A 14,480-nucleotide genomic window follows, 5' to 3' on the forward strand; every position below is an offset into this window, starting at 1 on the left:
AGATCTTATAGAACTAACGAATAAAAATAGAACCAACTCAACCTTGCTTTGTAATGAAAAGATTATTATAAGTGTTTTTTATGCCTTCTTATTTGTAAGTTTTACAGTAAAAAAGGGGTTATTAAATTAGGTTTTTTGTAGTATTTTCTGTAGGTGAATATCCTGTTCGTTGTCCAGCCTTTAAAATGTAGATTAGAAGCTAGACAACTGTTTGTAAAGCAATCATATATTTACATCAAAAGATAGTTTATACAAATAAAACATTATAAAATAACTATTTCAAAAACAACTTTTTGTAATGTTATTTGACCTATTAGTATAGTGTGGACCCTTTTATATTTTTATATTTCATTTTCTATTCTACCATTTTGCTTCCATCATTTTTATTGTATTGCAGTAAAGTTACAAAGTGAAAACACATTAGCGTAAGAAACCACCACCTTTCTGCCAGAGAGCTGGCAGAGAGTAGCAGAGAATTTTGCTTGGGCGGATAATTTAAAAAAAATAGTGATTCCAAATATTTTATAATCGTACAATACAAAAAATAACGGGGTAAAATAGCCCCTTTAAGGGAAACAAATTAAAACCAAACCTAATATAGAATAAGTTGGCAAGGCTCTTAACACTTTAAAATTAAAGTTAAATTAAACAAAACATTGAAAAATTGTTAAAAGCAGGAGTAAACTTTTGTACTGAACTGAAATACGTGTTATTACTGACGTCACAAATCGGGGGTTTTGACAACTTACCTATCATGTCGCTCCAATTTATTTTTGATATTTTGTAAAGAACAACGCACTTAATTACGACATATCTTTAAAAAAGTGAACAAAATATTAAAAAGTGGTCAAATACAGGTGTAAACTTTGTATTTTCGTAATATACGCTATAGAAGTGACGTCACAAATCGGGGGTTTTGACAACTTACCTATCATGTCGCTCCAATTTATTTTTGATATTTTGTGGAGGACAACGTACCCAACCACGATATATCTTCAAAAAAGTGAACAAAATATTAGAAAGTGGTCAAATGCAGGTGTAAACTTTCTATTTTTGTAATATACGCTATAGAAGTGACGTCACAAATCGGGGGTTTTGACAACTTACCTATCATGTCGCTCCAATTTATTTTTGATATTTTGTGGAGGACAACGTACCCAACCACGACATATCTTCAAAAAGTGAACAAAATATTAGAAAGTGGTTAAATGCAGGTGTAAACTTTGTATTTTTGTAATATACGCGATGTAAGTGACGTCACAAATCGGGGGTTTTGACAACTTACCTATCATGTCGCTCCAATTTATTTTTGATATTTTGTGGAGGACAACGTACCCAACCGCGACATATTTTCAAAAAAGTGAACAAAATATTAGAAAGTGCTCAAATGCAGGTGTAAACTTTGTATTTTTGTAATATACGCTATAGAAGTGACGTCACAAATCGGGGGTTTTGACAACTTACCTATCATGTCGCTCCAATTTATTTTTGATATTTTGTGGAGGACAACGTACCCAACCACGACATATCTTCAAAAAAGTGAACAAAATATTAGAAAGTGGTTAAATGCAGGTGTAAACTTTGTATTTTTGTAATATACGCTATATAAGTGACGTCACAAATCGGGAGTTTTGACAACTTACCTATCATGTCGCTCCAATTTATTTTTGTTATTTTGTGGAGGACAACGTACCCAACCACGACATATCTTCAAAAAAGTGAACAAAATATTAGAAAGTGGTCAAATGCAGGTGTAAATTTTGTATTTTCGTAATATACGCTATAGAAGTGACGTCACAAATCGGGGGTTTTGACAACTTACCTATCATGTCGCTCCAATTTATTTTTGATATTTTGTGGAGGACAACGTACCCAACCACGACATATCTTCAAAAAAGTGAACAAAATATTAGAAAGCGGTTAAATGCAGGTGTAAATTTTGTATTTTCGTAATATACGCTATATAAGTGACGTCACAAATCGGGGGTTTTGACAACTTACCTATCATGTCGCTCCAATTTATTTTTGATATTTTGTAAAGAACAACGCACTTAACCACGACATGTTTTCAAAAAAGTGAACAAAATATTAGAAAGTGGTCAAATACAGGTGTAAACTTTGTATTTTTGTAATATACGCTATATAAGTGACGTCACAAATCGGGGGTTTTGACAACTTACCTATCATGTCGCTTCAATTTATTTTTGATATTTTGTAAAAAACAACGCACTTAACCACGACATATTTTCAAAAAAGTGAACAAAATATTAGAAAGTGGTCAAATACAGGTGTAAACTTTGTATTTTCGTAATATACGCTATAGAAGTGACGTCACAAATCGGGGGTTTTAACAACTTACCTATCATGTCGTTCCAATTTATTTTTGATATTTTGTAAAGAACAACGCACTTAATTACGACATATCTTTAAAAAAGTGAACAAAATATTAAAAAGTGGTCAAATACAGGTGTAAACTTTGTATTTTAGTAATATACGCTATAGAAGTGACGTCACAAATCGGGGGTTTTGACAACTTACCTATCATGTCGCTCCAATTTATTTTTGATATTTTGTAAAGAACAACGCACTTAACCACGACATGTTTTCAAAAAAGTGAACAAAATATTAGAAAGTGGTTAAATACAGGTGTAAACTTTGTATTTTTGTAATATACGCTATATAGGTGACGTCACAAATCGGGGGTTTTGACAACTTACCTATCATGTCGCTTCAATTTATTTTTGACATTTTGTAAAAAACAACGCACTTAACCACGACATATTTTCAAAAAAGTGAACAAAATATTAGAAAGTGGTCAAATACAGGTGTAAACTTTGTATTTTCGTAATATACGCTATAGAAGTGACGTCACAAATCGGGGGTTTTGACAACTTACCTATCATGTCGCTCCAATTTATTTTTGATATTTTGTAAAGAACAACGCACTTAACCACGACATATCTTCAAAATAGTGAACAAAATATTAGAAAGTGGTCAAATACAGGTGTAAGCTTTGTATTTTCGTAATATACGCTATAGAAGTGACGTCACAAATCGGAGGTTTTGACAAGTTTTTGACAAATCGTGGGTTTTGACAACTATCATATTAATTGTTTTATTTTTAATTGGTTTATGGAGTGTTTTTGTAATAAATTTTGTTAATCTACCGATGGTAAAGCGGTGAATTTATTTTCAAATTTTAGCCTTTTCGATGATTCGTGTAAAATCCCTTAACCACCAACGACGTCATTTTAAATGGCAACTTCTTTTTTGCTTTAAAGGTTGTGTTTTTGCTTATGTTTTATCTTCCTTAATAAGATTCCTACCCATTTTTAAATTATTGCATTCGCTTGAAAACTGTTTTCGGTTTCAATAATTTCTTTATGATATTGCTTTACGAAATGGTCCAAACCAGAGCTACGTTTACAATAAAGATATGTTTATTTAAGTTCCCTAAAATCTTGTTCTATTATACTTCGCGTAAGGTTGTTAGTTAAAACCGATTGTAAAAAACAGTCTAGCATACTTTAAACAAATGTAATTATCAAAATTGGAGAGACATATTAGGAAAGTTGTCAACACCCCCGATTTGTGACGTCACTTATATAGCGTATATTACTAAAATACAAAGTTTACACCTGCATTTGACCACTTTCTAATATTTTGTTCACTTTTTTGAAGATATATCGTGGTTGGGTACGTTGTCCTCCACAAAATATCAAAAATAAATTGGAGCGACATGATAGGTAAGTTTTCAAAACCCCCGATTTGTGACGTCACTTATATAGCGTATATTACGAAAATACAAAATTTACACCTGCATTTAACCACTTTCTAATATTTTGTTCACTTTTTTGAAGATATGTCGTGGTTAAGTGCGTTGTTCTTTACAAAATATCAAAAATAAATTGGAGCAACATGATAGGTAAGTTGTCAAAACCCCCGATTTGTGACGTCACTTCTATAGCGTATATTACGAAAATACAAAGTTTACACCTGTATTTGACCACTTTTTAACATTTTGTTCACTTTTTTAAAGATATGTCGTAATTAAGTGCGTTGTTCTTTACAAAATATCAAAAATAAATTGGAGCGAGATGATAGGTAAGTTGTTAAAACCCCCGATTTGTGACGTCACTTATATAGCGTATATTACAAAAATACAAAGTTTACACCTGTATTTGACCACTTTCTAATATTTTGTTCACTTTTTTGAAGATATGTCGTGGTTGGGTACGTTGTCCTCCACCAAATATAAAAAAAGAATTGGAGCGACATGCTAGGTAAGTTGTCAAAACCCCCGATTTGTGACGTCACTTATATAGCGTATATTACGAAAATACAAAGTTTACACCTGCATTTGACCACTTTCTAATATTTTGTTCACTTTTTTGAAGATATATCGTGGTTGGGTACGTTGACCTCCACAAAATATCAAAAATAAATTGGAGCGACATGATAGGTAAGTTGTCAAAAACCCCGATTTGTGACGTCACTTCTATAGCGTATATTACAAAAATACAAAGTTTACACCTGCATTTGACCACTTTCTAATATTTTGTTCACTTTTTTGAAGATATGTCGCAGTTGGGTACGTTGTCCTCCACAAAATATCAAAAATAAATTGGAGCGACATGATAGGTAAGTTGTCAAAACCCCCGATTTGTGACGTCACTTCTATAGCGTATATTACAAAAATACAAAGTTTACACCTGTATTTGACCATTTTCTAATATTTTGTTCACTTTTTTGAAAATATGTCGTGGTTAAGTGCGTTGTTTTTTACAAAATGTCAAAAATAAATTGAAGCGACATGATAGGTAAGTTGTCAAAACCCCCGATTTGTGACGTCACTTATATAGCGTATATTACAAAAATACAAAGTTTACACCTGTATTTGACCACTTTCTAATATTTTGTTCACTTTTTTAAAAATATGTCGTAATTAAGTGAGTTGTTCTTTACAAAATATCAAAAATAAATTGGAGCGACATGATAGGTAAGTTGTCAAAAACCCCGATTTGTGACGTCACTTCTATAGCGTATATTACAAAAATACAAAGTTTACACCTGCATTTGACCACTTTCTAATATTTTGTTCACTTTTTTGAAGATATGTCGCAGTTGGGTACGTTGTCCTCCACAAAATATCAAAAATAAATTGGAGCGACATGATAGGTAAGTTGTCAAAACCCCCGATTTGTGACGTCACTTCTATAGCGTATATTACAAAAATACAAAGTTTACACCTGTATTTGACCATTTTCTAATATTTTGTTCACTTTTTTGAAAATATGTCGTGGTTAAGTGCGTTGTTTTTTACAAAATGTCAAAAATAAATTGAAGCGACATGATAGGTAAGTTGTCAAAACCCCCGATTTGTGACGTCACTTATATAGCGTATATTACAAAAATACAAAGTTTACACCTGTATTTGACCACTTTCTAATATTTTGTTCACTTTTTTAAAAATATGTCGTAATTAAGTGAGTTGTTCTTTACAAAATATCAAAAATAAATTGGAGCGACATGATAGGTAAGTTGTTAAAACCCCCGATTTGTGACGTCACTTATATAGCATATATTACAAAAATACAAAGTTTACACCTGCATTTGACCATTTTCTAATATTTTGTTCACTTTTTTGAAAATATGTCGTAGTTGGGTACGTTGTCCTCCACAAAATATCAAAAATAAATTGGAGCAACATGATAGGTAAGTTGTCAAAACCCCCGATTTGTGACGTCACTTCTATAGCGTATATTACAAAAATACAAAGTTTACACCTGCATTTAACCACTTTCTAATATTTTGTTCATTTTTTTGAAGATTTGTCGTGGTTGGGTACGTTGTCCTTCACAAAATATCAAAAATAAATTGGAGCAACATGATAGGTAAGATGTCAAAACCCCCGATTTGTGACGTCACTTCTATAGCGTATATTACGAAAATACAAAGTTTACACCTGTATTTGACCACTTTCTAATATTTTGTTCACTTTTTTGAAAATTTGTCGTGGTTAAGTGCGTTGTTTTTTACAAAATGTCAAAAATAAATTGAAGCGACATGATAGGTAAGTTGTCAAAACCCCCGATTTGTGACGTCACTTATATAGCATATATTACAAAAATACAAAGTTTACACCTGCATTTGACCATTTTCTAATATTTTGTTCACTTTTTTGAAGATATGTCGTAGTTGGGTACGTTGTCCTCCACAAAATATCAAAAATAAATTGGAGCAACATGATAGGTAAGTTGTCAAAACCCCCGATTTGTGACGTCACTTCTATAGCGTATATTACAAAAATACAAAGTTTACACCTGCATTTAACCACTTTCTAATATTTTGTTCATTTTTTTGAAGATTTGTCGTGGTTGGGTACGTTGTCCTTTACAAAATATCAAAAATAAATTGGAGCAACATGATAGGTAAGATGTCAAAACCCCCGATTTGTGACGTCACTTCTATAGCGTATATTACGAAAATACAAAGTTTACACCTGTATTTGACCACTTTCTAATATTTTGTTCACTTTTTTGAAAATTTGTCGTGGTTAAGTGCGTTGTTTTTTACAAAATGTCAAAAATAAATTGAAGCGACATGATAGGTAAGTTGTCAAAACCCCCGATTTGTGACGTCACTTATATAGCGTATATTACGAAAATACAAAGTTTACACCTGCATTTGACCACTTTCTAATATTTTGTTCACTTTTTTGAAGATATGTCGTGGTTGGGTACGTTGTCCTCCACAAAATATCAAAAATAAATTGGAGCGACATGATAGGTAAGTTGTCAAAACCCCCGATTTGTGACGTCACTTATATAGCGTATATTACGAAAATACAAAGTTTACACCTGCATTTGACCACTTTCTAATATTTTGTTCACTTTTTTGAAGATATGTCGCAGTTGGGTACGTTGTCCTCCACAAAATATCAAAAATAAATTGGAGCGACATGATAGGTAAGTTGTCAAAACCCCCGATTTGTGACGTCACTTCTATAGCGTATATTACAAAAATACAAAGTTTACACCTGTATTTGACCATTTTCTAATATTTTGTTCACTTTTTTGAAAATATGTCGTGGTTAAGTGCGTTGTTTTTTACAAAATGTCAAAAATAAATTGAAGCGACATGATAGGTAAGTTGTCAAAACCCCCGATTTGTGACGTCACTTATATAGCGTATATTACAAAAATACAAAGTTTACACCTGTATTTGACCACTTTCTAATATTTTGTTCACTTTTTTAAAAATATGTCGTAATTAAGTGAGTTGTTCTTTACAAAATATCAAAAATAAATTGGAGCGACATGATAGGTAAGTTGTTAAAACCCCCGATTTGTGACGTCACTTATATAGCATATATTACAAAAATACAAAGTTTACACCTGCATTTGACCATTTTCTAATATTTTGTTCACTTTTTTGAAGATATGTCGTAGTTGGGTACGTTGTCCTCCACAAAATATCAAAAATAAATTGGAGCAACATGATAGGTAAGTTGTCAAAACCCCCGATTTGTGACGTCACTTCTATAGCGTATATTACAAAAATACAAAGTTTACACCTGCATTTAACCACTTTCTAATATTTTGTTCATTTTTTTGAAGATTTGTCGTGGTTGGGTACGTTGTCCTTCACAAAATATCAAAAATAAATTGGAGCAACATGATAGGTAAGATGTCAAAACCCCCGATTTGTGACGTCACTTCTATAGCGTATATTACGAAAATACAAAGTTTACACCTGTATTTGACCACTTTCTAATATTTTGTTCACTTTTTTGAAAATTTGTCGTGGTTAAGTGCGTTGTTTTTTACAAAATGTCAAAAATAAATTGAAGCGACATGATAGGTAAGTTGTCAAAACCCCCGATTTGTGACGTCACTTATATAGCATATATTACAAAAATACAAAGTTTACACCTGCATTTGACCATTTTCTAATATTTTGTTCACTTTTTTGAAGATATGTCGTAGTTGGGTACGTTGTCCTCCACAAAATATCAAAAATAAATTGGAGCAACATGATAGGTAAGTTGTCAAAACCCCCGATTTGTGACGTCACTTCTATAGCGTATATTACAAAAATACAAAGTTTACACCTGCATTTAACCACTTTCTAATATTTTGTTCATTTTTTTGAAGATTTGTCGTGGTTGGGTACGTTGTCCTTCACAAAATATCAAAAATAAATTGGAGCAACATGATAGGTAAGATGTCAAAACCCCCGATTTGTGACGTCACTTCTATAGCGTATATTACGAAAATACAAAGTTTACACCTGTATTTGACCACTTTCTAATATTTTGTTCACTTTTTTGAAAATTTGTCGTGGTTAAGTGCGTTGTTTTTTACAAAATGTCAAAAATAAATTGAAGCGACATGATAGGTAAGTTGTCAAAACCCCCGATTTGTGACGTCACTTATATAGCATATATTACAAAAATACAAAGTTTACACCTGCATTTGACCATTTTCTAATATTTTGTTCACTTTTTTGAAGATATGTCGTGGTTGGGTACGTTGTCCTCCACAAAATATCAAAAATAAATTGGAGCGACATGATAGGTAAGTTGTCAAAACCCCCGATTTGTGACGTCACTTATATAGCGTATATTACGAAAATACAAAGTTTACACCTGCATTTAACCACTTTCTAATATTTTGTTCACATTTTTGAAGATATATCGTGGTTGGGTACGTTGTTCTTTACAAAATATCAAAAATAAATTGGAGCGACATGATAGGTAAGTTGTCAAAACCCCCGATTTGTGACGTCAGTAATAACACGTATTTCAGTTCAGTACAAAAGTTTACTCCTGCTTTTAACAATTTTTCAATGTTTTGTTTAATTTAATTTTAATTTTAAAGTGTAAAGAACCTTGCCAACTTATTCTATATTAGGTTTGGTTTTAATTTGTTCCCTTTAAAGGGGCTATTTTACCCCGTTATTTTTTGTATTGTACGATTATAAAATATTCGGAATCACTATTTTTTATAATTATCCGCCCAAGCAAAATTCTTTGCTACTCTCTGCCAGCTCTCTGGCAGAAAGGTGGTGGTCGTAAGAATGTAAGTTGTGTAGTAGGTGTTTGTAATGTCCAAATGTAATTCGAGTTGCAAATATAATAGCCCCTAGATCAACCCAATAACATGGACCTTCAGGAACAAATTAAGGCGTATACAGTATGGATTAACAGTCAACTAAAAAAGAGGTCACAAAGAATTCGAGATTTAAAAACGGATTTAAGAGATGGCACCGTCTTGGTGACAGTAGTTGAAATTGTTTCTGGCTGTGAATTAAATTCCATAAAATCTCCCAAAAGTGATGCAGAAAAAAAACTCAACATGCAGAGTGTTTTAAATTTTATGAAAAATATGAAAATAAATCTAAATCACATCACAATCGAGGATTTACTGGACGGGAACGTAAAAGCCTTAATGCAATTGATTTTGGCACTTGCTGCTCATTTTAAACCGGCAAGTATTAGTGAGAAAACCTCAAATATTCACCACAATAAACACTCAAATCATGCGCAAAAAGAAAAAAGAGTCAAAAAAACAGTAACTGAAACTTCAACACCCAATAATATTAAAAAGAACAAAACCGAGGCTTTAATTCAGGTAGAAATGGGCAAGGAAATAGAAAATATAAAAAGTCTTGCTCAAAATCTGCAAAAAATCCTATTGGATGAAATAGAAGATCTTCCTTTAAATAACTTAAGTACCATCGAGGACACTTTGCTGCTGAACGCAAAACTTAACCAAGCAGAAACAGAAAAATTAACACAAGAAAAGGAAATATATGAACTGAGACACGAATGTCGAAAACTGCGTGCAAGCTGCACTGCCACTGAAGCAAGAATGAAAGATCAACAAGATGAAATCCTAAATTTAAGACAAGCTATATTGCAGGGAAACTTAGATCGGGACCGATTGAAATCTGACAAAGCTGAATATTCCATTCAAATTTCTGATATTGAAAAAGATCGTGACAGATATCGACAAAAATATAAGGAATATGAAATGTTGTTTAATCAATTAAAAGAGAGTACTATGACATCAAAGACTAATTCTACAATGAACCAGTTATACCAAAAAGAGCCCGTTTTAAAGTCCTTGGAATCTCCTACTTCTCTTCATTCCCCATATTTGTCCAGCTCACCAAATAGCAGACTGGGTAAAAAAATTTCTCGCAGATCTCCTGTGTCCAGAAATCGCGGATCTTCAAGAAAAAAAGAGCCTGAAAATGAAGTGACCAGAGTCCTATATTTCGTGGACAAAGAAATGACTCCAGCTATGACAAATATAGCTAAGCCAGTTGGCGACATTACTTTGGGGGAGTTTAAAAAGGCACTTAAACGAGAAAGAGGCAATTTTCGATACATTTTTAAGGCTCTTGATCCAGAGCTAGGAACCGTTAAAGAAGAGGTTTTTCACAATGATGACATCATTCCTGGTTGGGAGGGAAAAATAGTGGCATGGGTAGAACAAGCTTAGTTTATTTTAATGTTTGCAATATTTTTAAATATGTTTTTATTTTTACAAAGAACTTACGTTTATAAAAACATTGTGATTTTTATTCAACATTTTTAATAAAATGTTTTTAGATATAAGTACATTGCCAAAAACATTTTAACAGGGTGGCCTTTAAAATTGATGCAAAATGTGATTGTGCCTTATTTTATTATTTTATTTCACCAAATGTACATATTATAAAAATGACATTTTAGATCGTAAACCATAGAATTAGATGCTTACCTTTTTCTTCAGCTTTTATTAGATGGTGACTACCTTATAAGATCAACAATTTTACCAGTTCATTAAAGTAATCTTCCTAAATGTTTTAATGATATGAAGTGTCTTACAGTGTTTGTTTGTTTAGAATATTTAAATCAGTTCTGAATCAAAATGGTATGTTTTATTGTTTAATTTTTTAATAATTTAATCATGTAAGATAGATTTTAAAAAATGTTTATTTTTATTTTTACATATTAGATATATTTGTAGCACTGTAGGCAAATAAAGTTTAGAAAAACACCATTTATATATAAGTAATCAAAATGGTCAGTTTTGATTCCAAAATGCTGGTCCATATTTTGATCCTAATGTTTGGAGCTGGTGCTTGGATTGCAGTTAATGGTGTTTGGGTGGAACTACCAACCATCGTAAACCAAACACCAGAAATGTGGGCATTACCATCCTATTTAACCGTCATTGCACAAGTTGCTAACATTGGTCCTATTATTGTTACAGTTATGCAGGTATGGAAAAACTTTAATGATGTTGATAACATTTTTAAAAAAAATTTGAAAAAGTTTTGTTGTAATTTTTTCGAATAACTTTAATATAACTATGTCTTTTGTAAAGGCATGCTGTTCAAGGTATTATCACCAAAATGCGATGATCTACAGTATTTTGTTGATTGGGACGATCGCTTGCATGTTACTTTGTTTTTTCTGGAATACGACTTCCTTTGTTGCTGGGGAGGAAAGAAGTGTAGCTTTGTTTACATTATGGTAACTCTTTACAAACCAATCTGTGTTTATTATTTATTGCAACAAAGTGATTTCCTTTTCCTAAATTAAAAAATACAATTTTTAGCAGGGTTTTAAAGTATATATAGTATTTATAACTTTTTTGTTTTTTACGATTTATAAAAAAATATTTTTTGTATAGGTTTGCCCTTGCCTTTGTTGATTGCAGCTCTTCGGTTACCTTCCTTCCCTTTATGACCGTATTCCAATCTCTGTTCTTAACAACTTACTTCATAGGGGAAGGGTTAAGTGGCTTTTTACCAAGTATCTTTGCCCTTATACAAGGTGTGAGTACATCTTCTTGTGTTAATGAGACATTTTACAATACTACAAGTGGCACTAACGAAACGCACATTGTTCAAGTTTATGAAGATCCTAGGTAAGAATAATAAAAACATTGATGTTAAATAGACAATACTTGTGTTATTGAATCAAATTCTTACATTTTTATACGGTATTGAATTTAACTCTTTAAAGGTATTTTTGGTAATTAGTATTTTAATTAAATGTGTTTTTGTTTTACAGATTTTCTACAGAATTTTTTTTCGGTCTTCTTACAATAATGATGGCTACATGTGGCTTGTCATTTATTCTTCTTAACAAATCCAAGTTTGCTAAAAAATACTATGCAGCAGATGACAGCAAAAACCAGATTGAGACCAAATCTTATGTACAGACCGATTCTGCCGAAACTTCAATGAATAATAATGATGACGAAGTAGAGGTGGTTGAGCCAGAAAAACCGGTGGAATCCACAACAAGACTTTTAAACAGTTTTGAAACACCTTTAACTTCAAACCATTACATTTATCTTTTGACGATAATTTTCTACATCAACGGTGTTTCGAATGGTGTCTTGCCTTCTGTGTCTTCGTACACATCATTGCCTTATGGCGAGTTGTCTTATCATCTCGCAGCTTCCTTAGGAAGTATGGCAAACCCAGTTGCCTGTTTCATGGCTGTTTTTTATCCTATGAAAAACTTCACAGTACTTGGAGTTTTGGTTGTGGTTGCAACAGGTAGGTTTTTTGCACAAAGAAATTTTTTAATTTACTCCCATGTGGTTAATGTTTTAAGGAATGTAAACTAAATTTAAACATTTTAAAAAGTAAATAAATCATTTATTAAAACTGTGTTATGTTAAATATTTGTCTATAAATGGATAAATAAATAACACATAATACCTGTGGTGACAATTGCTTTTGCAAGTTGTTTGAAAATTATTCTAACCCTTAATTAATTTTAAAATCATTATCTACAAAACAAGTAGTATATATGTGTAAAATTAAAAAATTACCCTTAACTTTAATTTCAAGGATTTGGTTCTTATTTAATGTTACTTGCCCTTCAAAGTCCCTGTCCTTACCTAGTTACATCTGCAGAGGGTGCTACTATAATGGTATGTTTAATTTTATATTAAATCAAAATGATTTTACTACATAAAGTTATTAAATTAACTTAATACATTCAATTTATTTTAGTAAATTAACAAACTTTTACAATACAAATTATTTTTACAGGTTCTTGCTCAAATATTTTTCACTTTCACGGTATCCTACCTAAAAGTTTCTATTGCCGTTATTTTTCGAGCCAGGGGTTCGCCCAAATCGCTTGTTTGGTACGGAGCTACTGTTCAAGCTGGATCATTCATCGGAGCTATCACCATGTTTTCGTTGGTCAACAGCACAGTTGTGTTATTCCAATCTGGTTCCCCTTGCGTTAATACTTGCATATAGGTTTGTTTTTTTTTTCGATAGAAAGTTCATCATGTACAAATAGTTGATAGTATATGCAATGTTAATGGTATCTTTTAAAACCTTCGCTGTGGATTACTCTTAAATAGTGTGTTATTTAAGCCTTAAGTAATATAAGTTTTTTCTCAGATCAAGTAATTAGTTTTTCCTTATTGTTTTAATGCTTATGCTGCTGTTAATATGCAATAAGCCTATTTAAATTGCTTCAAGTTGCAAGTGTGTAAATTCCTGTTAATTATGTTTTTTTATTTTTTTTATTTTGGTTTTATAAATATTAGTATATATAATATTCATAGTCCAATGATATTTATTGAATACTTTACCTTTAAGGATTATATTTACATTATGCGAAATGCCTATCTCAAATCGAAATATTTAATTTTTAGTGTGATTTTGATTTTTTGTGTAATCTATGTAATTCCGCGTTATGCACTTAAATAATTTTCATTGTGTGTTATCTTAGCCTTATGTCTCGTTAAATTTTTCTTAAAAATTGTTAGTTTATGCTCATTTTAATGCTACCTGAACATAAAAAATTTAAATAAGAATTGTAAAATTCCGATACATTATAATTTTTGTCAACATATTTTTAAAACATTTGTATATAAAGACCATTTTTTTATTTATTAATGCTCTTGAGTTAATGCATTTAACAGTACTATCAATCCCATTCCAAGTTGTGATGTTAGTTACTAATTAATGCCCTGTTACTAAAATTGTATATATTTGATTTGTCTGTTTTTACTTAATATCTTGTATTTATTGTAAATTTTTTAATCCAAAATACGATTTGTACTAATAAGAGTTATATCTATAAGTAAGTATACTTTTATTATTTTAAATGGATCATATGTAGTTGTCAGGCCTAAAATAGGTTATTACTTGCGCAGATCTTAAAAATATGTCTTTATATGATTTAATTTTTTTAACTAGGTATCTAAACCCAAGCTTTTATCTGGTTCTTTGTATGTGTTGGTGTATGCTGCTATGGTCTTTTTTTACACATGATGCATTAAAATTAAGACGTTTTTTTTACAAATAGTAATTTTATTTTAAATATATTAGACTATGAAAAAATATCACACAATTTAAAATGCCTGTATGTTCTAACAAATATATTGCTGTAAGGATAAACTAATATTTTTCATTAGTTTATAATCTTAGCGATCCAGTAAAAG

General features: G+C 31.3%; 2 protein-coding genes across 2 annotated transcripts; both read left to right on the plus strand.

Annotated features, from left to right (window-relative positions):
- Positions 1 to 9,078: 9,078 nt before the first annotated feature.
- Positions 9,079 to 11,010, plus strand: LOC145749330 (dixin-like). Its single transcript, XM_082565069.1, has one exon. It carries the CDS (start codon positions 9,165 to 9,167, stop codon positions 10,509 to 10,511), a length of 1,347 nt encoding a protein of 448 aa, XP_082421195.1. The 5' UTR covers positions 9,079 to 9,164; the 3' UTR covers positions 10,512 to 11,010.
- Positions 11,011 to 11,014: 4 nt separating this feature from the next.
- On the plus strand, positions 11,015 to 14,322 carry LOC145749329 (riboflavin transporter 2-like). The gene is made up of 6 exons (XM_082565067.1): positions 11,015 to 11,275; positions 11,382 to 11,530; positions 11,691 to 11,927; positions 12,074 to 12,567; positions 12,865 to 12,947; positions 13,069 to 14,322. The coding sequence occupies exons 1-6, from the start codon at positions 11,075 to 11,077 to the stop codon at positions 13,282 to 13,284; spliced, it is 1,380 nt and encodes a 459-aa protein (XP_082421193.1). The 5' UTR covers positions 11,015 to 11,074; the 3' UTR covers positions 13,285 to 14,322.
- The last annotated feature ends 158 nt before the right edge of the window (positions 14,323 to 14,480 follow it).

This window comes from Corella eumyota, chromosome 4, assembly GCF_963082875.1.
Source record: "Corella eumyota chromosome 4, kaCorEumy4.1, whole genome shotgun sequence".
Classification (NCBI taxonomy): Eukaryota; Metazoa; Chordata; class Ascidiacea; order Phlebobranchia; family Corellidae; genus Corella; species Corella eumyota.

Coding starts and splice junctions, on each gene's coding strand:
- LOC145749330 (XM_082565069.1), top strand. CDS start 9,165: ATGGACCTTCAGGAACAAATTAAGGCGTATACAGTATGGATTAACAGT.
- LOC145749329 (XM_082565067.1), top strand. CDS start 11,075: ATGGTCAGTTTTGATTCCAAAATGCTGGTCCATATTTTGATCCTAATG. Junction 11,276..11,381: donor TTATTGTTACAGTTATGCAG/GTATGGAAAAAC, acceptor TCTTTTGTAAAG/GCATGCTGTTCAAGGTATTA. Junction 12,568..12,864: donor TTTGGTTGTGGTTGCAACAG/GTAGGTTTTTTG, acceptor TTTAATTTCAAG/GATTTGGTTCTTATTTAATG.